The sequence below is a fragment of the Hyperolius riggenbachi genome, chromosome 12, assembly GCF_040937935.1.
Source record: "Hyperolius riggenbachi isolate aHypRig1 chromosome 12, aHypRig1.pri, whole genome shotgun sequence".
Classification (NCBI taxonomy): domain Eukaryota; kingdom Metazoa; phylum Chordata; class Amphibia; order Anura; family Hyperoliidae; genus Hyperolius; species Hyperolius riggenbachi.
In genome coordinates, this window is record NC_090657.1 from 92,420,054 (window position 1) to 92,445,155 (window position 25,102).

At 46.9% G+C, this 25,102-nt stretch overlaps 1 protein-coding gene across 1 annotated transcript in view; it reads left to right on the forward strand.

Annotated features, from left to right (window-relative positions):
- TGM2 (transglutaminase 2) overlaps positions 1 to 25,102 on the forward strand; it is a 150,379-nt gene that overhangs the window by 39,839 nt on the left and 85,438 nt on the right. Inside the window, exon 2 of the mRNA XM_068263902.1 lies at positions 6,700 to 6,879. Within this exon, the coding sequence (XP_068120003.1) occupies positions 6,700 to 6,879 (180 nt within the window). The remainder of the gene's footprint in view (positions 1 to 6,699; positions 6,880 to 25,102) is intronic.

Consider the following 25,102-nt stretch of genomic DNA (forward strand, 5'->3'; position numbering starts at 1 on the left):
CAATGTGCACCTGTCACACACAAACAGGTACCAGACAGGCACAGTGACACTGCGTGCACTCACGTCGGTAGGTGGGTGCACAGTGAACAACAGGTAGGTATATGCAGTGATGGGTATTACAATGTGCACCTGTCACACACAGACAGGTACCGGACAGGCACAGTGACACTGCGTGCGCTCACATAGGTAGGTGGGTGCACAGTGAACAACAGGTAGGTATATAAACAAAAGAGAGGGAGCACCGTTTCCAAAAAAGAGTATGCAGCATGCCCAAGGTCTCTCCCCAGTGCCTCCTGGGAAGTGTAGTCCAGATAAAACAGAAAGGTCCGGCACCGCTGTCTTATATCAAAGCTCTTAATAGCACCAAAGTGGCAGCAGTGACAGACTGCTGTTTTGGTTTACACCTTTTTCAAACTGCTTAAAGCCACCTTTATCAAACTATGGGGGCGAACCGAACTTCCGGAAAAGTCCGCGGTTTTCCGCGATTGCGAACCCCCTGAAGTTCACTGGGAACCGTTCGCCGGCGAACCGTTCGGGCCATCTCTAAATAACAGTTGCCTGGCAGCCCTGCTGATTTATTTGGCTGCAGTAGTGTCTGAATAACACCAGAAACAATCATGTAGCCAATCTTGTCAGATCTGACAATAATGTCAGAAACACCTGATCTGCTGCATGCTTGTTCAGGGTCTATGGCTAAAAGTATTAGAGGCAGAAAGGAAATAAATATGGCAGCCTCCATATCCCTCTAGCTTCAGTTGTCCTTTAACCAGGGAGCTAATGCTAGGTGCACACTATACAATTTTCTGTAATGCTGGGAATACATGGCTCGATTCTGAGCCATTTAGATGGCTTGATAGATAATTTCTGACACGTCCAATCTCCCGCCCGATCGTTTCCACGCTCAATTCTGCATGGAGGACAATGGGAAAAGATAAGAGAATCGAGCGGAAGATAAGAGAATCGCCTGCAGAATCGAGTGGCAAAATCGAGCCGTGTATGCCCAGCATTAGATTTTCTGTAAGATTTACCTGCCAGATAGATAATTTCCAACATGTTGGAAATTATCTATCTAACCGTCTATCTGCCTAGCAATTAGGTATTGTTCTACTCAGCAGGAGATAACCAGAAGACAATACACCAGAGATTATGACCAGTCTCTACAGAGAATAATCTAACAGAAAATCTAATATAACAGAAAATTGTATGGTGTGTACTATGCATTAAACGCAGCAATGATTCCATATGTCCACAACATGAGGTAATCACATGTTTCCAGAGTGGAGTGCCAGCCTAACCTTACACATTGTACTGACATGGCTAGGAAGGATTTAATAGGCAGGAAAAGAGGCGAATAGAATAAATGCCAGTGAAGCAAAGGGCAGGCACTCAATCTTTTAAAGCACAATGGTAGTCAGTGATTTGAGAGGTAGCTGTGCAGATTCTGTGGAAGCTATTCCTGGAAGTGGATCCTGCAGAAAACGGTGTGTGCCTCTGCGGCCAAGCTATGACATACTGGAAAACTCTGCATTTAACAGTCACGAATCCCTCTGCCAATGTCCAAATGTGTGTAAAGTAGGGTGTGGATGGAAGGAGAACTGAGCACTGTACTGTACCGCTACACCAAGCTCCCTTCCCGGCAAACACCGCCAGAGACCAAACCACGCCTCACCTGTTTAATGTGTTATTTGATGGGAAAATAAAATATCTAAGAATACATGAAAACAAACAGCCATTGAAATCACTACTACTACTGGGAAAAAGTGCTGGCTTCTGCTGTATCATGGTGATTAGCCACTCAGCCTACAGAGATCAAAATGGGAAGCACAGAGATGGATTTTTGCAAAGGGAACATTAGCTTGACCTGGGGGTGATCCACTGCTGCCTATGAGGGGTTTGTATATGAAAGTGGGGAAATTCTTCAAATAGTAGGTGCAGTCACAGAGGAAGGGAGCTGCTGTGCATGGAGAGGGGACTGCACATACAGTAGAAGGTTGCTGTACATGGAAGGGGGGATTGATGCAGATAGTGTGGGTTGCTCAAGGAAGAGAGGACAGCTGCCCATGGATGAGGGGTAGTGCTTCCCATACATGAGATGGACTTTATAACCAGGGCTGTGGAGTCGGAGTCGTGGAGTCGGAGTCGTGGAGTCGGGCAATTTTGGGTGCCTGGAGTCGGAGTCGGGAAAAAATGCACCGACTCCGACTCCTAATGAATTTGTAACTGTAATTAAAATAGAAAATATGATAAAATGTTCTATTTCTCAGATAATAGTCATTAAAAATAATGTATATATACAGTATATATACAGTAATAGCTTAGTCCACAAAAATGAAATAAACCAATCAAAATTAGTTACTTGTGCTGCTGCAATAAAGCAGTCCCCGTATTTTTAAGGTCAGATATACATATCTGATTGTGACTGTATATATGATGTGTACACAGGAATCTCTTATATATACTAAATAACATCTATGCTGTAAGAATAAAGCCTGATGTGTAGCTGTGTCACTAATAGAGATGGTCAATGAGATGGAAATAATTCTGCACTGATGCTGATTTATGCAAATGTATGCACTCCCTTTGCTGATGAAATCAAATAATGTGATATGTTATTAAAATTTGGTTTGGTGACTACAAATTAAAGGGTAACTGAGACGGATGAAAAGTAAAGTTTTATACATACCTGGGGCTTCCTCCAGCCCCCTTCAGGCTAATCAGTCCCTCTCTGTCCTCCACCACCCGGATCTTCTGCTATGAGTCCTGGTAATTCAGCCAGTCAGCGCTGTCCGGCCGCATGCCGCTCCCACAGCCAGGAACATTCTGCACCTGCGCAATAGTGCTGCACAGGTGTAGTATGCTCCTGGCGGCGGAGTGTGTGCATGCGCACTACGCCTGACTGGCTCAAGTACCTGGACTCATAGCAGAAGATCCAGGTGGTGGAGGAGGACAACGATGGAATGATTATCCTGAAGGGGGCTGGAGGAAGCCCCAGGTATGTATAAAACTTTAATTTCATCTGTCTCAGGTTTACTTTGTTACACAGTAGTACTATACTCTACATATGCACTCCCCACAGAGCTGCAGGGAATCCACTGAGAATGCTGTGCACATTGAACACAGAGGTGTTGTCTGTTTACAATCTCCTCATTCCCCTGCAGAGTACCTGCACATCATTCTTACATGTACCCACACTTACATTGCCTAGGGCCTGATAGATGTTCTTTGTTCCGGTTTGTACCTTTTACAAGTACTCTTACCAAGGACTAGTTTTAGTCTAAAGGGAATAAATATAGTAGTCTACATATCCTTCTCACTTCAGTTGTCTTGTAAAATTCCTAAGCGTTGGCCGTTAAGAGACGAATTTCATGTTACATACTTTTAATCAACAAAAATGTAATATGCAAATTAGAGGAGTCGGAGTCGTGGAGTCGGAGTCGGTGGAATCCTAAACTGAGGAGTCGGAGTCGGAGTCGGTGGATTTTTGGACCGACTCCACAGCCCTGTTTATAACATGGAAGGGGGAAGTGGTGCACAAGGAAGAGGAGTACTGAGACATATTTATTTATTTATTTATTTATTTTATTTATTTATTTATTGTACTTATAAAGCACCAACATATTACGCAGCGTTGACATATGGAAGAGGAGGACTACGACACATGGAGCTCTAGATTGTAAGCCTTTGGGCAGGGTCCTCCTCCTTTTGTGTCCTACCTGATCATGCACCTCCATTACTGTGCATCCATGCTATGCATCTGAGTGTACCTAACTTGCCTAATCTCCATGCTCCCCTCCAGTGACTAAGCATTACCTTGTACTCATATTGTGCTGCATGATCTGGTCTTTCTTGTATTAATGTATTGTCATTTTGCTGTATGTCACCCCTAAATATTGTCTGTAACCTAAACTAATGTTCAGCTCTGCGTAATATGTTGGTGCTTTATAAATACAATAAATAAATAAATAAATGGAAGAGGAGGACTGAGACACATGGAAGAGGAGGACTGCGACACGTGGAAGAGGAGGACTGCGACACGTGGAAGAGGAGGACTGAGATATATGGAAGAGGAGGACTGCGACACATGGAAGAGGAGGACTACGACACATGTAAAAGGAGGACTGCGACACATGGAAGAGGAGGACTGCGACACATAGAAGAGGAGGACTGCAACACATAGAAGAGGAGGACTGAGATACATGGAAGAGGAGGACTGCGACACATGGAAGAGGAGGACTGAGACACATGGAAGAGGAGGACTGCGACACATGGAAGAGGAGGACTGAGACACATGGAAGAGGAGGACTGCGACACATGGAAGATAGGGACTGAGACACATGGAAGAGGGGGACTGAGACACATGGAAGAGGAGGACTGCGACACATGGAAGAGGAGGACTGAGATACATGGAAGAGGAGGACTGAGACACATGGAAGAGGAGGACTGAGACACATGGAAGAGGAGGACTGGGACACATGGAAGAGGAGGACTGCGACACATGGAAGAGGAGGACTGAGAAACATGGAAGAGGAGGACTGAGACACATGGAAGAGGGGGACTGCGACACATGGAAGAGTAGGACTGAGACACATGGAAGAGGAGGACTGAGACACATGGAAGAGAAGGACTGAGACACATGGAAGAGGAGGACTGAGACACATGGAAACGAGGACTGCGACACATGGAAGAGGAGGACTGAGACACATGGAAGAGGGGGACTGAGACACATGGAAGAGGGGGACTGCGACACATGGAAGAGGAGGACTGAGACACATGGAAGAGGGGGACTGAGACACATGGAAGAGGAGGACTGCGACACATGGAAGAGGAGGACTGAGACACATAGAAGAGGAGGACTGAGACACATGGAAGAGGAGGACTGAGACACATGGAAGAGGAGGACTGAGACAGGGGTGCAGTACATATATGGGAGTATTACTGTATGTGGAGGGGGGGGGCTGTGTCACATGGAAGGGGGATATGCTGCATATGTAAGTGGGGATTAGTTTCAGATAATTTATAAAGATACTCTATTTTGATGGCTACTAAAAGTTTCTTCTGTGATTTGTGGAAGGGAAACAACATTGGAGGAGATTAAAGTTAGAAAAGTCAAACTAGGAGTTCAGTGTGGGCTTGTGATTGTGAACCTGCCTGTGTGCACAGGAAAGGATTTAGAAAGTTACAGAGGAATTTTGTGATATCTGCTAAATTCCAGGAATGCAAGAGCAAGTAAACAGCCCACCATCCACACTGCCAGCAAATGTATCACCATGTAGACATCCTCCCTCCTACACCTTATTTCAGGGCAAACTCTGTGGACATGTGATTGCCCCTCCACTGCCTCCTCCTGGCATCCCAGACTTATAAGTCATACTCAATAGTGCATCATTCATTAAATATTACTATTATCATGTATAACAAAGCGAACCCTAGCATTATAAAATTCATGAAGAAATCACATAGAAAACTAAATGCAACATGGTACCCCATAAAAGGCTATTGGTAAGTTCCAATGTGGCAATTGGACAGACAAAGTAATACAACATTTTTGCTCTACTACTACTATAGTTCTTATCTTGCTAATATGGTGGTTAGTGCCGCATGCTTAGCGTATAATAGAAATATATTTGTGATTGTGAAGTGACTGAATAATTCAGATGGTTAGCTTGTAAAATGTAATAAATTGACTAAACAAGCTTTATATCGCATCCAAGAGGTAATTTACTGACCAAAAATTTAAAATCGAGTGTTTCCATAGCAACTGTTCAAATCAGTTAATAGCGCAAAAAAACAGTGGGGCAGATTTATCAAAACGATCAATCAGAATCCTCTGTCTACCGGTAGGCATCTGCTCCAGTTTTACTTGCACTGGTTTTGATGGATCTGCCCCAGTAAATCTTAGTGGGAACTACCATGAAAAAATGAATACAACTGCCTCATTTAAAACAGTTTAGTGAATGTGCCCAAAGCATCTTTAAACTCTGAACTCTTGCACAGGGCAGAAGGAAAACAGAGAGATATTCACCCTGTATGTATTTAGAGAGTTTAGCCTGTCTTATTCCACCTCATCTGTGTCTAATCACAACTGTAATTTGATCTCTCAGCTGTGTCAGCTGGCTGCCTCGGCAGAGCAGCTAATTTGTAATAACACAGGATGTTATTAATATGTCTGCTTCCATGAAAGCAGGAAGTAGACACGCTACAGATTTGTTGCTGGATTGAATCAGCTGTAAAAAAAAGAAATGTTTTTCTTTGAGGCTAAGTTCACAGTAGGACGTTGTGGTGCTGCATTGTAAAGTCTTATAACGCAGCTTACCGCAATGCAATTAAAAGTCTATGCGATGTTCACAGTGCGACGGTAGCGTTACATTGTATCGTGTAGCGTTATGGTAACACACTGCTAGAGTGCATTACCTCTAAGCGCACACGTTACCAGGTACAGGAACGCATACTTTTTATTGACTGTTTGTTTTACTGTACCTACCGTATGTGATAATGGAAATGCAGCGTTAATCTACGTTACCACTTTTTTGTTGCATTGCAACTTTGCAATGTCCTACTGTGAACCTAGTCTAAAGGTTATTATGCAGTTGCGTATCTTTTAGAGCAGAGAGGAAGTTCTGAGTTTAGGTCTTAGGTTCAGACTTTGTGAACCCTGTCAGATTCTGTTAGATCTCACATATGTTATTTCTTCTCTTGTAGCATTGTATATGGAGAACAGTGATCTGGATTGCTCCACCAACAATCGCAATCACCACACGAGAGATATCGGTTGTGAGAAACTGTTTGTCCGTAGAGGCCAAGCCTTTGCCATCAAGCTGCAGTTTTCTCCCCGGGGCTATGAAGAAGGAGTGGACCAACTGGCTGTTATTGTTCAGACAGGTACTAACTGAACCAAATCTACCCTCTCCAGCCTTTATTTTTCTGAAAAAATTGTTGCACTCTGTCAGTGAGCTGATCAGAGTCCCTAAACCAGGGTTTGAAGAGATCAAATGGATTCTCAGTACTGCATCTGATGAGCCAGTCTGCTTGTTAATGGATATGTACATGAGACCTTTGGCCCCTAGTGTGGCTAACATGATGGTGGTTCTTTTAGGATTCAATTACCTTTGCAAAATTTACCCTATATACTCGAATACAAGTCGACTTCATGTACAAGTCGACTCCAATATTCAAACCTCTTGAGCTGGAATTTTTTTATTGACTCAAGTATAAGTCTACCCAGCAAAGTAAATGGCTGCATTTGGGGCTCAGGGGGGGGGGGGTTAATGACTGCAATGCATACAGTATTGCACCCATTAACTCCTCCTGTCCCTTAAGTGCAGTCAATACCTCCTCCAGGCCCCCAAGTGCAGCAATTATTCACTCCCTTTTAAGCAGCCCAGTATTTCCCCCCTTGCCCCTTTCCTTATTAATTGTTGAGGCTAAGACTTTTAGACCTTTGTTTTCTTGTCATTTCCTTTCCTCAAAGTGTCACTTACCGGTAAATTGCTGCAAATGGGAATGTCACTGTTAGTACACACATTACTCAGTGTGCTCAGTGTTGCCCGTGACCCGTGTATAAGTCGATCCCTATACTTTTATAAAGTGAATCAGACCTAAATTTCTAGACTTATACTCGAGTAAATTGGTGGATTGGGTGCCAGGTTCTGAAACCAAAATCATGATACTGAAGCCAAAATAAAGGTGTGGCTGGGACTATTCTTATGTCCATGAAAACGGCCATGGTTTTCCGCTAACAATTTTTAGATTACAATCTTGATGGTGGATCTAAAGTTACCATCAATCTTGATGGTAATTTTATCTATGGGAGTTGCACACAGTGTGCAATATTATGCAGCAGACTACCCATCCCACTGGCTTACATTATCATGCGATTTCAGAGGCAGTGAAACACGCTCAGTTTCTCTAAGTGTGGTCCCTGATTTAGGGTTAGCTGTTGATTAGTAGAAGTACAAAACCGGGTAGGGATAGGCTAGTTCTTTTGCATAGGGTTATGCCTGGTACACACCATGCAATTTTCCCATCAGATCGACAGGAATTTTCCCATTATTCCATCATTACCAATCTGCTTCCAATCGAAAAAGGTATCCATTTTGTGGAGCACTGATCTCAATATTGATCCCTTTCTCTATTGGAAGCAGATTGGACATGCTGGAAATGGTCAGACAGGAAATCTCCCAGCATTAGGCTGGCTTCAAACTGCAGATTGGCAGGCGGGGGCTGCACCACCAAAAACAGGCCTTTGAAGATTACCGTGTTAGTTCATGGTAATCCGATTCTGGCATCCGGCCACGCAGAAAGTGAAGCTCACTTCCTGTTGGGCAATTGTTGACGTGCACGCAAGTGTATTGCTAAAATATGTCTCTGCGCATGCGCAACGCTAAAAACAGTTTTTTTTAAATACACGTGTGTTACCATAGACTTACATGACTTCTGGTCCAACACAGATCGCTGCAGGTCGCTGCAGGAGCCGCACGGTAACGCACGTATGTCTGCGTGTTAGATAGGGCACTACCGGCGGAACGTACCGCAACATGGGGAGTGTGAACTATCCTATAGAAAGGGCCCTTAGGGTTAGGCAACGGACAAAGATTTTTCATTAATCCAGTCTATTTGATAAATAAGCATTTTTTTAAGATAGACTGTAAATATCCTTAGGATTAATAACACATATTATTTCAAATCACTTACCTTGTACAACTGGTTTCAAATGCTCACCTACTCCACAGTAATCATAACAGACTGGTCAAGACTGGGAGCGGCAGAGCACCTGCCAGTCATTCAGTTTCTGCAGATGTGGAAATTAAGCAACAATTCAGGCAGAAGAGAGGGGAACATACCTGGGCTGTCTGTACTGAAATCTAATGAAACCCAGAGAACAGAAATCAGCCTTGAAAAGCAGAGCAACTTGGGCTTGTTTTCAATTGAAACTAGTGATGGTCATGTCTAGGAGAACTAATGGAGAAACGTGATTGGTTTGATCACATGATAGATTTGCAAAGCTCTGATTTGCTGTGATCACACCCTGCATTAGCACATGATCATGACTAGCAAATCAGAGACTTACATATCTATCAACTGACCAAACTGATTACATTGTTCTCCATGAGTCCTCCTAGACATGACCATCACTACAAATAACAGAGTGAAAAGGAAAAGTCATTTTTTCAATAACATAAAGCTACAAATAAATGTGCATCCTTGATACATGATTATAGCATTTTTTTGTGAAAAAGGAAATTTCCATTAAGGGTGGGGGGATAAGGTCAGAGAGGGGGGTTTCATCAAGTGTGGAGGTTATGTTTAGGCGTCAGAGTGGGAATTCAGTTAGAGTTAGCAAATGACGGGAAGACAGGGCCTGAAACTCCTAAAGTAAACATTGTCACTTAGCTTATTTAGTAAATGATAACAAAATCTCGTAGCCAGAAGCCGGTACTGCATCCACAACTGCTGAATATGTAGCAATGTGAAAGCAGCTTCCCCCAGGCAACTGAGGACCGCGTGCAGCCTAATGATAGCATTTGCCACTCAGGATCACCTAAAGTTGAGCCAAAAATCCATCTTTCATAATGTTCCTGAGATACCAGGAGAAATCTGTTTCCGCATTACTGTGCACCTCTGCATTGTTGTTTGATCCACAAGAGAGCTCTTGTTGAAGGTACCAAGCCCTGGCAGCGATTTTCCTGCCAAACTTTAGCTAGGCTTTAAAATGTTCCTAAAATGCATGCAGATGATTATGCTATCTCTTGGCAGAGGCTCTGGCCTAGATGTTCATTTTAAGCCATCCCTCTGTTCTGCCTGGGGGAGAAGGAGGTGGCTTTTATAGGAGGAAAGAGAGAGATTAGGAGGAATACTGATGCAGAACAGTAGAGCGGAGATATCTGAAGGGAATTACTAATATGGACACTCACTATTGCCAGACTTTCAGCTGAGATACAAAACCCGACTCTTGCAAAGCAGTAGATTATAGTGATAACTGACAGTTTTGGCAAAATAAACCACCATTGATCTTTTATAAATATTAGATATTCTTTAACAGCTTTTATTATATCCTTAAAGGACCACTATCACAAAAATAATTTTAAATACATGTAAACACATACAAATACATTTCTTCCTGAGTAAAATGGGATGTAAATTACTTTTCTCTTATGTTGCTGGCACTTACAGCAGGTAATAGAAATCTGACAGAACTGACAGGTTTTGGACTAGCACATCTCCTAATGGGGGAATCTCAGGGTTTTTTGTTATTTTCAAAAGCACTTAGTGAATGGCAGTTGCTCTGTCCAACTGCCAAAAAAGTGTGCAGTGAGTAGGCTGGCCAGCATCTTTGTATAAATCTTTTTCAGGGAGTGTCTTTATAAAGAATAAAGGCCAGGCTGAGAATGCCCTCTGGAGAGATGGACTAACCCAAAACCTGTTGGTAATGTCAGATTTCTACTACTTACTGTAAGTGACAGCAACATAGTAGAAAATTAATGTATGGATCATTTTACTCTGGAAGAAATGAACTTCTTACTTGTATATGTTTACAGATATTTTACATTTTAAATATTTTCACGACAGTGGTCCTTTAAGGTGCTTATTAACGATACAATCTTGATTGTACAATCCTACCACTTCTATGTTGGAGACTACATAATGTATACATTCAAAATATATATACTTCGGTGTCAATGAACCAATGAACTAGCGCTCCTCTATCCATCTTCCTACCAGCGAGAAGACGTGATATCAGGTAATGGCACATTATAGGCGTGAACCAGAGGTCAAACTATCGTGGCACTTTGGGTGGGAGTCGTCGGAGATCTTAAAGATCTGATCCACTGTGACGGTCGTACTCACCTCACATCCCAAAACATTGTTTCGTATAATTGCGCACACGTACCTTCGTCCCAAAATCTCAGAAATGATCGCTCATCCCACAAAAATTGCAGCGGAAAGTCGCGGGAAAAATCGATTCAAAAATCACAACGTGGGTATGTAGCTTAATGTTAGTATCACACATAGATTGGGGTTAAGAATAAGGTGGGGAGTTTTGTTGAAGTCAGTGTTACAGCAGCATGCTAATTAAAAATGTTAAGCCAGGTATGCATACTGGAGTAAACTCACCTGAGGTTCTCAGCAGAGAAACCTGTGTATGTACAGGAGTCCACCAATGTCACCTACACATCAGGCATACCAGATCTTTAGTGACGCTGACGCCTGACCCCAAAGTGCATTATTCTCCTCACCCTGCCCACCAGAAGCCCCTCCATTTTCCCGGGGGCATCTTCCCTCCCCCCCCCCTCCCTAGCAACAGAGGCAAACGTAGCACCTATATAGCCCGGAATTGTCGCCCTAGGGATCAAGTCCTAAACCATGTCGGCATGTGCATATTCGGATGTACGGACCCTAAGGAAACTTAAAGAGAGTCTGAAGACTCCGAAAATTACCCTTTTTTTAAATCCAGTCTTGTTAAGCATTAATAGGCTAGCTGAACCGCCGCTATCCCGCAACAAAACAAGGCTTTATTCACCTTGAAATGCCCGGGGCAAGTTGCGGGGCTCCTTCCTGTTGGAGGCAGTGCTTTGAGCTGCAGCTCTGCCTCCATTCGTGTCCCATGGATCTCTGCCTCCTCCCGTCCCTCTTAGTCTTCTTTCACTGAAAGGGGCGGGAGGAGGCGGAGATCTGCGGGAGATTGATGCGAATGGAGGCAGAGCTGCAGCTCAAAGCTCTGCCTCCCCGGGCAGCAAAATCCATGACCAGAAAAGTCGTGGATTTTTGCCCCGGTATTTGGGGGTGAATAAAGCCTTGTTTTGCCATGGGATAGCAGCGTTTCAGCTAGCCCATTAATGCTTAACAAGACTGGATAAAAAAAGTGTAATTTTAGGAGGCTTCAGAGTCTCTTTAAGGCTTGTGCTTTAACAATAATGAATACTTTGGGCCTGATTCACAAAGCAGTGATAACTCAGTTATCACGCCTAAAAGACTTTAGGCATGATAACCTTTGCACTAGCAAAGTTATCACCGCTTTGTACTGTAACTCACGCGAAGCTCCCGCGCGCAAAGTCCCATAGGGCTTAATGGGCGCTGCGCGCACGCCTGCGCGTTTGCATGCGCAAAACTTTGCGCACGGGAGCTTCGAGCAAGTTACTTCAGATCACGCCTAAACTAAGTTTAGGTGTGATAAAGGGCTTTTCACAGGCGTGCAAAGTGTTTGCACCGCTTTGTGAATCAGGCCCTTAGTGCCGATATCTCTGCCCAAGATGAGCAGGCGCAGGGCTGTTGGTGGGGAGAAGGAATGTAGAGTTCTATAGAGGTTGAACTGGGTGTGCATGTCTATGCAGGGAATGATGGACAAACAGCAAGAAAGCAATAGTTTGTAGTTATTTTTTAATGCTTTATCTAGTTTAAAAGAGCACTCCAGGATATTTTAATTAAAAGTATCTAGCTAACTTTATTAGTAATTACAAATCATATTCTCCCTCACTTTTAAAGTAAGCCTAAAGTGAGGAAACTCTCTTCAGGTTGAATAGTGACTGATTAGAGGGAAGGCTCTGAATAGTATAGAGCCTCCCCATTCCTCCATCCGCCTCTTTTTTTCACTGCTGTCAGGCAGGAAAGCTGCTCAGTCAAATTGCTCTTTAGAACTACTTGTATCCCTGAGTAGTACTTCCGAGAGACAAGTCGTTCTGAAGAGTTACGCCAGGGCTGGTTCTAGTAACAATGGGAGCAAGATTAACTTGGGGGCCCACTGACAGACCCCCACCCCAGCCAAAAAGAAGCATTAGGGGCCCTTTGTTGCTGCCAAATTCCCCACAAGGGCCCCTAAGCAGGCTACCCCCTCCCCCCAGATCACAACCCAATTTACCATATTTTACGGACTATAAGACGCTCCTGACCATAAGATACACCTAGGAGAACAAAAACCAGGGGAAAAGAATATATACAGAACCTGGTGCATCGATGGTGAAGCAGCATCTTGTGGATTATGCCCCCTTTGTACCTCATGCCCCCTTGTACCTCTTGTGTCCCCCTATGTCCTCCTCTGTCCCTCTTGTGTCCTCCCCTGTGTCCCCATGTGTCTGCCTATGTCCTCCTTGTGGCCTCCTCTGTCCTCCTTGTGTCCTCCTCTATGCCCTTTGTGCTCCTTTTGTGTCCTCCTCTATGCCCCTTTGCGTGCCCCTTGTGTCCTCCTCTATTCCCCTTTGTGTCCCCTGTTTGTCCCCCTGTGTCGGTCTCTGCATGGGCACAGTACAGGGAGTCCCTGACATTGCGGTGGGTTGGAGGTTCGTATTGGCAGGCGTTTATAAGTCAGGAACTCCCTGCATTTGGACTATAAGACGCAGTGACTTTTTTTGCTCCCCTTTTGGGGGAGAAAAAGTGAGTCTTATAGTCCAAAAAATACAGTAACTGTGTCCTCATGGCCCCTGCAATGTCTTCGGCAGAATAGCGTCTTGCATCTCTGTCAGTCCTTCATTGCTCCATTGCAGGGTCCCTAGGGAGCACAATTAAGTTGTGGCGGGGTCACCTTGGGGGCCCCTACAGGCTATCGGACCCTGGGGCAATTGCCCTTTTTGCCCCTATGGAAATGCCAGCAATGAGTTACGCAAGGATGCAAGTGGTTTGTAAGAGTTAATTGACCAAGCAGCTTTCCCAGTGGACCGTGCTGGGATGACGGGGTGGGAGAAGTAATGGGAAGGCTTTATACTACACAGAGCCTTCCCTCTACTCAGGTCAGTTTCAAACCTGAATTTCACTTCAGGTTTGCTTTAATATGCATAGAAAGACTATTTAAGGTGTACCAGAGCTGAATTAAATTAAATGTTTTATACATACCTGAAGCTTCCTCCAGCCTCATGCACACGGATCACTCCCGCGCCGCCATCCTCAGTCTTCTCCCTCTTTGGTACCGGTCCCGTAACTTCAGTAGGTCATGGCCAGTCTGGCATAGGAGAAGTGCGCTCTTTGCGTATCTCTCCAGCAGTCGCTGGAGAGATACATAGAGGGCGCATTTCTCTTGCGCAGACTGACCGGGACTGGCTGAAGTTACGGGACCGGTACCAAAGAGGGAGAAGACTGAGGACGGCGGCGCGGGAGCAGAGCTGGATTAAGGCTAAATGGGGCCCTAAGCATAGTAACTGATTTGGGCCCTCCCATCATGTCGTAATAGAATCAGAAGATGCAGCTGCACAGCAACATGCCGCACACACCGGGGCAGCCGAGCTACTGGTTGCTATGGGCAATAGCCCGCTTTCCTCTGAGGGTGCACAATGCAGGGAATAGCAGCGGCAAAATACAGAGTGAGAGCTAAATGGCTGGTACATTTGCACTCAGGGGCTGGGGCACCCCTATGAAGAGGGCGCCAGATATCACAGCAGCAGCACTTTCCCCCTGCATCTCCAGCCTGGCAATAGCAGAAAGCTCTGGACACCGCCAAACAGGAAGCCGTTCCCCAGACAGAATTACATAACCACCCCCACCACCGAACAACCGATTTCCTCCCAAACTAGACAGCCACCATGCAGCCTCCATCCCAGTGAGTATGATAGGCGAGCAGAGAAGGCAGCCGCAGCGGGGGAGAATGACAGCACCAGATGACTCACATTCACCTATTGCGATCCAAGCAATAGAGGTCCCGTTATCCGGAGCCCATCTGTCTCCTCTAGAGTGCTGCCGCTCTGTTACTACTACTATTACTACTTCCTGTCTGATCTGAGAATCAGGAAGTTCAGAGCGAGCGGCTGCACTGTAGAAGAGACAGATGGGTTTCAGATGATGGGATCTGTATCGTTTGGATCATGGATAGTTGAGTGAGCGTTTGCCATCTGCTGCTATCATTCTTGCTGCAGCTGTGGTTCTCTGTGGGAAGGGAGGGAGGAGTGGGCAGCGGCAGAGCGCACAGTAGCAGGAGGGGGACCTAGGAGGAGAGCCTGGCTCTGAAGACAATCAGCAGCGCACGGCGTCATTTGACAAGACAAATAACATTTATATCGTGCTTTTCTCCTGGTGGACTCAAAGCGCCAGAGCTGCAGCCACTAGGATGCGCCCTATAGGCAGTAGCAGTGTTAGAGAGACTAAGGTCTCCTACTGAATAGGTGCTGGCTTACTGAATAGGCAGAGCCGAGATACGAACCCTGGTCTCCTGTGTCAGAGGCAGAGCCCTTAAAGGGACTCCGAGCAGTGCCTGTGGGTAAGCCTTTAAGCATACCCACAACTAATTAATTACATCCTCACACCTACCAGCATGATGTTTGTAATTATATCCCCCTGGGTTCCTTATATTTCATTGCATTGTGCTGAATCGAGCGACCGACTTTGGAGAAAAGTCGTCCTGTGTAATACAATGTAACTATGGAAAGATGCATATCATTTTGAAGCTCTCTTTCTCCTCTTTCCAATGATAGATAAACTGCCACCCTACGCCTTTTAGTTTTCGCTATTTTCGCGATCAAATTTGCCATGGCCTCGATTTTGATCGCGAAAATAGCGAAAACTAAAAGGCATAGGGTGGCGTTTTATATATCATTGGAAAGAGGAGAAAGAGAGCTTTAAAATGATATGCATCTTTCCATAGTTACTGCACTGCTCAGAGTCCCTTTAACCATTATACCATCCAGCCAACGCTGACATGGCGAGGGCTGGTTTATGTGCTGATGGGGCCCCTTTGACTCTGAACGGGGCTCCAAGCGACTGCTTTTATTGCCTGGTCGGTAATCCGGCCCTGCGCGGGAGTGATCTGTGTGCATGGGGTGGAGGAAACCCCCTGGTATGTATAAAACGTTTAAATGAATTCAGCTCTGGTTTCCTTTAACTCTGTTATTTCCACTCCTATAAACACTGTGCGTCACAGAGTAAAGCCTTGTGTACACAATAGAGGGCTCTTGGATAAGATAGGCCTTCTCTGCTAAGAATCTAGCATGTGAGTGCAGGACAGCCCTGATGTGTCACTGAGAGATCCAAAGTGCCGGATCGCCTTGACTGAGTTGGCTGAATGTACTGTTGTCCTCCTTAATCCCGACTCTCGAATTTTCTCTGTCGTGCCCCGCTACATTGTTTCATGGTAATTTCCTTTTGGGAAAATTACCATGTTGCCTGTGAGGAAGTCCAAGACATAGTTGAAAGATGCAGCATCCACCAAATGCGAAGTCAATCAAACATCTAGTATAAGCATCGTATGAATGTTGTCACAAAAATCTGTCTTCTTGTTTGCAGGCATTACCTCTTATTCACCTGGTGAAGAAAAAAAAATATGAGAACTCAGTTCTATGTTATATTTTCCTTTAGCGTAAACATTTTTTAAAACTTTTGAAGGACATTTTTAAAAAAAAAGAGGTTTACATTATATTTTTTTCTCTATGCAAGGCCTATTTATAGGCCATAAAGCATAGCGGTAATACGAACATGTTCCAGACTCTCCACATTTTTTCATTTTATTTAAGATTTGAGTAGTATAGGAAAGGCTTGAAGTGAGGCTGAACAGAACTAAAACATGCCATACTGAACTTACCTGGGGCTCCCTCCAGCCCCCTCGTCGTCCGTGAGGTCTCGCTGCTTCCTCTGGGCTCCCTCTGTTTTCCCGCTGGTGGATCCATTAGCTGCGTAATCCAGATAGGAGTGGTGTGCAAATGCACATCCGCACGCTGGTCTCACTCGCGCCTGTTGCAATGAGCATTCTGTGCATGCATGGTTCATTCTTTCGATAATCGCGCATGCACAGAACGCTCATGTAAATGGGTACAAGAGCAAGACGTGGGAGGATGGGCCAATCATGTGCAGATGCGCATGACTCCCAGCCAGGTTTTGCAGCTAACAGAGCCACCAGCGGGAGAAGGAAGGAAGCCTGGAAGATCACGCGGGACCTCACGGACTATGGGGGGCTGGTGGAAGTCCCAGGTAAGTTCAATATTTCATTTTTACAGTTGTGTTCAGGGTCACTTTAGGGTCCATCTAGACACTAAATTAAGATTGGGGCCCACTAGGAGCTCTTTTCCTGCTTTTCCTTATTGCCAGCGATTGCTGGTGATCGGCAAAGCACTACAACAGTGGAACCTTATTAGGGTGATTTCACTACGCTGATTGCTGGTACTTACATAGTTACATACGGTAATTAGTTTGGATGAAAAAAGACATCTGTCCATTAATGGAAAACGGGTTTGGAAAGTCCAGTGCAGCAGTGGGGGGTGGAGATTGGTAGTGGGCAGGGAGGGGTTAAGGTTAGACGTTCGGGAGGGGGGGGGGTTAGGGTTAGGTGCCAGGAAGGGTGTTTGTGTGGGTGGTAGTTAGTGGTAGGCATCAGGTAGGGTGTCTGTGTGAGGGGACTGTTAAGGTTAGGCATCTGGTAGGGTGTCTGTGCAGGGAGTACGTTTAGGGTTAGGCATCAGGGGAGAGGGTTCTGTTTGAGAGTAGGGTTAGGTTTAGTTAAAGTGAAATATCAGTATTTAATACTGATATTTTACGATCCTTTTGTACACTTTAATAGTAGAATATAGCAACATTTACTGATATTCTACTATGGACTTTCCGGGGCGCCCAAATTTCCAGGCGTCATTTATTCCGTATGCGTGGAGAGCAGCTGGAGTAAGGTCAGCAGGTGTGAGTACTAGAAGAAGGGCTTCTTTAATAGATCCCAAAAGTGGAATTCCAGTTATTTGCAGATAATCCCGGTGTGGTTACTGATTGATTCAGCTGTAGGCCTGTGTTGTGTCAATAGATGGTGTGCGCAGGAGGGAGAGGGAGCGGTTCCTGTGCTTAATTGTCCTTCTTTTACCGCAGGTCACAATACAATAGCAGGAAGCAGAGCAGAGACACTGTGTACTGTCCTAGCGTTTACCCCTAATGATCGTACACCTCCTTCCAAGCTCTGTACACCTCTTATTGTGTAATCCAGCTATCGCTGCTATAACTCACTAGGGAGTGCTCACTTATTTTGATTACAAATCTATTCATGCACATACAGCATAAGATGGATCGTGGCAATTATCTAAACATACAATAAGTGAAGACTTATTGAAGACGTGCAGTTTGCACACGTTTCCTAGAAGCTGCCCTTGATAATACATTGCTGCGGGTCACATGATGCAGCAGCTCATATTTATAGCACAGATCTTTTCTCCCCCAGGCCACACAATCCTCCGGATAGGTTGGGTGGAATAGGTGAGATGCTGGAATTTGGAGATGTGCCAGGAGCAGAGAATAAACACAACCTGCAATGATTTGTAGGCCATAAAGCATAGCGGTAATACGAACATGTTCCAGACACTCCACATTTTTTTATTTTATTTAAGATTTGAGTAGTATAGGAAAGGCTTGAAGTGAGGCTGAACAGAACTAAAACATGCCATACTGAACTTACTTGGGGCTCCCTCCAGCCCCCTCGTCGTCCGTGAGGTCTCGCTGCTTCCTCTGGGCTTCCTCTGTTTTCCCGCTGGTGGATCCATTAGCTGCGTAATCCAGATAGGAGTGGTGTGCAAATGCACATCCGCACGCTGGTCTCACTCGCGCCTGTTGCAATGAGCATTCTGTGCACGCATGGTTCATTCTTTCGATAATCGCACATGCACAGAACGCTCATGGAAATGGGTACAAGAGCAAGACGTGGGAGGATGGGCCAATCATGTGCAGATGCGCATGACTTCCAGCCAGGTTTTGCAGCTAACAGAGCCACCAGCTGGAGAAGGAAGGAAGCCTGGAAGATCACGCGGGACCTCACGGACTATGGGGGGCTGGTGGAAGTCCCAGGTAAGTTCAGTATTTCATTTTTACAGTTGTGTTCAAGGTCACTTTAGGGTCCATCTAGACACTAAATTAAGGTTGGGGCCCACTAGGAGCTCTTTTCCTGCTTTTCCTAATTGCCAGCGATTGCTGGTGATCGGCAAAGCACTACAACAGTGGAACCTTATTAGGGTGATTTCACTACGCTGATTGCTGGCACTTACATAGTTACATACGGTAGTTAGTTTGGATGAAAAAAGACATCTGTCCATCAAGTCCAACCAGAAAATAAAAACCTGTGACTGGCTCAACCCTTTTACTATCATCCAGATCCCTTTATAAAGAGATGCTATGCTATACAGATGTGCTGCTTGGCAAGAGCCCGTTCTGTTCTGTGAATTAGGTGGGAGGGAGGATGTCGGCCGAGCGTGGGTGGGGGGGGGGTTGTGTGTAGACCTGGGGGGGGGGGGGGGGTGGCAGCCGAGAGGGGGGTGTAGAACATTGTAACGTGTTCATCGTCTGACAAATCACTAAGCAACATAATTAAACACGTGTACTGATTACCGTAGGTTCTTGCAGAAGACAATCATAAATATTCAGCTTGACCAAATAAAATCTAGACTCTGTATGTAATTTTACACCATTAAAGTCATTAGTTTATTGTTGCATCAGTTATTGTTGCTAACCTTTTGCCAGGGATCACATTTGTGAAAATCGACTACATTTCACTACAATGTGAAATCGCATGACAAAATGCACATAATGTTTTCCTATGGGCCTACCGCAATTTTAGGAACCTTCTGCATTTCGGAGATCCGATTTTTGCTTAACAGAGGTCATGCACTACTTTATTGCATGCCACATGCAATTTCTCATTGAAAATCATTAGCAATGGCATGCAACTATTGCCTGCGTTAAAATGCAGGCAAATTCTGGAACACTTCATTTGTGTTCATTTGTGAACACATCATTTTGCTATGTGATTTCGCTTTGGGTAAGATCGACGGTGTTTCCTCCAAATGTGAACCCTGCATAAAGGTACGTAGGCACATCGAAGTCATCTTAAAGGGGTTCTCTTGCATGTTTTAAAAAACAAAAACTGACACTTACCTGGGGCTGCTATCGGCCCCCTGCAGCTGTCATGTCCCGCGCCGTCCTCCTCCGATGCTCCATTCCCCGCCGCCAGCACCGGTCTAATTATTCATCTAACTAGACAAAGAGAACCGCAGCTGCGCTGCCGTGGCCGTGCGCGTGCTCGCTCCCACGCGTCATCGGGAGCTTACTGGGCAGGCGCAAAACTTCGTACTGTGCCTATGCAGCAAGCTCCCAATGCGCGGCAGCCGCAGTTCTATTCGTCTAGTTAGACTAATAATTAGACCAGTGCCGGCGGCGGGGAACGGAGCATCAGCGGAGGTTGGGGGCAGGACATTACAGCTGCAGGGGGCCGATAGAAGCCCCAGATAAGTGTCAGTTTTTGTTTTTTAAAACATGTAAGCGAACCGCTTTAAGTAGCCGATAATGACTGCCTCAAGAATCATGCGTGTATACACTAGTCCCTGATCGGTAACTGCTGCTCCGCAAGTGATCCTCCCGGTGGATCAATTTGACTGAACAACAGCAAACCCGATTGTGCATGCTGCTCCTCCGGCGGCGGGGAACAGAGCATCGGCGGAGGTTGGCGCAGGACATTACAGCTGCAGAGCTTGCAGAGCATCAGCGGAGGTTGGCGCAGGACATTAGAGCTGCAGAGTTTACAGAGCATCGGCGCAGGACATTACAGCTGCATGCTGCTCCTCCGGCGGCGGGGAACAGAGCATCAGCGGAGGTTGGCGCAGGACATTACAGCTGCAGAGCTTGCAGAGCATCAGCGGAGGTTGGCGCAGGACATTACAGCTGCAGAGTTTACAGAGCATCAGCGGAGGTTGGCGCAGGACATTACAGCTGCAGAGCTTACAGAGCATCGGCGCAGGACATTACAGCTGCATGCTGCTCCTCCGGCGGCGGGGAACAGAGCATCGGCGGAGGTTGGCGCAGGACATTACAGCTGCAGAGCTTACAGAGCATCGGCGGAGGTTGGCGCAGGACATTACAGCTGCAGAGCTTACAGAGCATCGGCGCAGGACATTACAGCTGCATGCTGCTCCTCCGGCGGCGGGGAACAGAGCATCGGCGGAGGTTGGCGCAGGACATTACAGCTGCAGAGCTTACAGAGCATCGGCGGAGGTTGGCGCAGGACATTACAGCTGCAGAGCTTACAGAGCATCGGCGGAGGTTGGCGCAGGACATTACAGCTGCAGAGCTTACAGAGCATCGGCGGAGGTTGGTGCAGAACATTACAGCTGCAGAGCTTACAGAGAATCGGCAGAGGTTGGCGCAGGACATCACAGCTGCAGAGCTTCCAGAGCATCGGTGGAGGTTGGCGCAGGACATTACAGCTGCAAAGCTTACAGAGCATCGGCGGAGGTTGGCGCAGGACATTACAGCTGCAGAGCTTACAGAGCATCGGCGCAGGACATTACAGCTGCATGCTGCTCCTCCGGCGGTGGGGAACAGAGCATCGGCGGAGGTTGGCGCAGGACATTACAGCTGCAGAGCTTACAGAGCATCGGCGGAGGTTGGCGCAGGACATTACAGCTGCAGAGCTTACAGAGCATCGGCGGAGGTTGGCGCAGGACATTACAGCTGCAGAGCTTACAGAGCATCGGCGCCGGACATTACAGCTGCATGCTGCTCCTTCGGCGGCGTGGGGAACAGAGCATCGGCGGAGGTTGGCGCAGGACATTACAGCTGCAGAGCTTACAGAGCATCGGCGGAGGTTGGCGCAGGACATTACAGCTGCAGAGCTTACAGAGCATCGGCGGAGGTTGGTGCAGGACATTACAGCTGCAGAGCTTACAGAGCATCGGCGGAGGTTGGTGCAGGACATTACAGCTGCAGAGCTTACAGAGAATCGGCAGAGGTTGGTGCAGGACATTACAGCTGCAGAGCTTGCAGAGCATCGGCACAGGACATTACAGCTGCATGCTGCTCCTCCGGCGGCGGGGAACAGAGCATCGTCGGAAGTTGGCGCAGGACATTACAGCTGCAGAGCTTACAGAGCATCGGTGGAGGTTGGCGCAGGACATTACAGCTACAGAGCTTACTGAGCATCGGCGGAGGTTGGCGCAGGACATTACAGCTGCAGAGCTTACAGAGCATCGGCGCAGGACATTACAGCTGCATGCTGCTCCTCCGGCGGCGGGGAACAGAGCATCGGCGGAAGTTGGCGCAGGACATCACAGCTGCAGAGCTTACAGAGCATCGGTGGAGGTTGGCGCAGGACATTACAGCTACAGAGCTTACTGAGCATCGGCGGAGGTTGGCGCAGGACATTACAGCTGCAGAGCTTGCAGAGCATCAGCGGAGGTTGGCGCAGCACATTACAGCTGCAGAGCTTACAGAGCATCGGCGCAGGACATTACAGCTGCATGCTGCTCCTCCGGCGGCGGGGAACAGAGCATCGGCGGAGGTTGGCGCAGGACATTACAGCTGCAGAGCTTACAGAGCATCGGCGGAGGTTGGCGCAGGGCATTACAGCTGCCGAGCTTACAGAGCATCGGCGCAGGACATTACAGCTGCATGCTGCTCCTCCGGCGGCGGGGAACAGAGCATCGGCGGAGGTTGGCACAGGACATTACAGCTGCAGAGCTTACAGAGCATCGGCGGAGGTTGGCGCAGGACATTACAGCTGCAGAGCTTACAGAGCATCGGCGCAGGACATTACAGCTGCATGCTGCTCCTCCGGCGGCGGGGAACAGAGCATCGACGGAGGTTGGCGCAGGACATTACAGCTGCAGAGCTTACAGGGCATCGGCGGAGGTTGGCGCAGGACATTACAGCTGCAGAGCTTACAGAGCATCGGCGCAGGACATTACAGCTGCATGTTGCTCCTCCGGCGGCGGGGAACAGAGCATCGGCGGAGGTTGGCGCAGGACATTACAGCTGCAGAGCTTACAGAGCATCGATGGAGATTGGCGCAGGACATTACAGCTGCAGAACATACAGAGAATCGGCGGAGGTTGGTGCAGGACATTACAGCTGCAGAGCTTACAGAGCATCGGCGGAGGTTGGTGCAGGACATTACAGCTACAGAGCTTACAGAGCATCGGCGGAGGTTGGCGCAGGACATTACAGCTGCAGAGCTTGCAGAGCATCGGCACAGGACATTACAGCTGCATGCTGCTCCTCCTGGGGCGGGGAACAGAGCATCGGCGGAGGTTGGCACAGGACATTACAGCTACAGAGCTTACAGAGCATCGGCGGAGGTTGGCGCAGGACATTACAGCTGCAGAGCTTGCAGAGCATCAGCGGAGGTTGGCGCAGGACATTACAGCTACAGAGCTTACAGAGCATCGGCGGAGGTTGGCGCAGGACATTACAGCTGCAGAGCTTGCAGAGCATCAGCGGAGGTTGGCGCAGGACATTACAGCTGCAGAGCTTACAGAGCATCGATGGAGATTGGCGCAGGACATTACAGCTGCAGAACATACAGAGAATCGGCGGAGGTTGGTGCAGGACATTACAGCTGCAGAGCTTACAGAGCATCGGCGGAGGTTGGTGCAGGACATTACAGCTACAGAGCTTACAGAGCATCGGCGGAGGTTGGCGCAGGACATTACAGCTGCAGAGCTTGCAGAGCATCGGCACAGGACATTACAGCTGCATGCTGCTCCTCCTGGGGCGGGGAACAGAGCATCGGCGGAGGTTGGCACAGGACATTACAGCTACAGAGCTTACAGAGCATCGGCGGAGGTTGGCGCAGGACATTACAGCTGCAGAGCTTGCAGAGCATCAGCGGAGGTTGGCGCAGGACATTACAGCTGCAGAGCTTACAGAGCATCGGCGCAGGACATTACAGCTGCATGCTGCTCCTCCGGCGGCGGGGAACAGAGCGTCGGCGGAGGTTGGCGCAGAACATTACAGCTGCAGAGCTTACAGAGCATCGGCGGAGGTTGGCGCAGGACATTACAGCTGCAGAGCTTACAGAGCATCGGCGGACGGTTGGCGCAGGACATTACAGCTGCAGAAGCTCCAGGTGTCAGTTTTTGTTTTTTAAAACATGCAAGAGAACCCCTTTAAGTGGCCGATGATGACCGCCTCAGGAATCATGTGTGTGTACACTAGTCCCTGACCGGTAACTACTGCTCCACAAGTGATCCTCCCGGTGGATCGTCTTTTCGCCTCCCAGCATAGCAACAGAACATTTTGTCAGCTATACAGCCGACTTTGCGTGTGTTCAGCCTGGCCTAGAGATGTCACCCGTGGGAATCGGGTCCCAATCCCCGTCAGGCGACATCAGTCAATAAATAATTTAATCTTTTTACATTAACCTTGTGGTTTACACCTCCCTACACCTTATTATTATATTTTGTTTTATTACATTACCTATTTTTGGGCGCCTCCACCCCCCAGTGCTTTTCTTTATTAGAGAATGAGGGAGGTAGTCTCCATATTTCTCTTACTTCAGGCTTCCTAAACCTGAAGCGAAAATAAACTTATGAGAAAATGGGTCATTATTTCTGCTTTATTTTATAGCTTAAAAGACAGTGTGTTTTTTAGTGTATACTCCAAGCAAGTGTAGTCGTAGGACAGTCTAAGGGATTGAGCTTCATAGAACTTCAGCAAGCGAAACACAACATTGAATGTTCTTATTGGCTTCATAAGACAAACCTTTTAGTTAATTAACCAGATCTATAATAGAGTTGACCATATCTAAGTAAACAAAAAGAAAGCCAAAGTAATCTTTGACATCCCTCCACAAAATGAGCCCCGAGGGTCTGGAAAACATTATTGATAATTTGAGCATGCTTATTACACATGTCATTATAGTTCACATATTTGTTTGTGCAGCAGTGAGAAAATGACTCTTGTACCCGGGAGATTTCCATTCCGTCTCTTAATTGCCTTACTCATACTAAAAAACTCATTACTGCAATTTCACAACTATCCTCCAGCCTGTCACCTGTGACTCAATATTTCATGCTTTAATATGTAAGAACGTACAGGGCAGCTTAGCCAGGACATAATCAATGCAAAGTTTTTTGTAATATTTTCTATGAAGGAAGCCCTAAACATGACTGAAATGGAGCTGTGTGGTTGTGATTTGTCTTGGGGAATACTGTTTGGCCCATGGCCTAAAGAACATAATGTTAAATACTGTTTAAGCAGGCCATCCACACATCAGTTTTCTGTTTGATCAGAGTCAGGGCCGGTTCAAGTAACAATTGGACCCTAGGGCAAAATTATACTGGGGGCCCCCCAACAGACACCCCCCGACCAAAAAGCATCATTAGAGGCCCTTTGTTACAGCCAAATTTCCCTCCAGGGCCCCTGAGCTGGCTGCTGACCCTCCCCCAATCACCTCCCA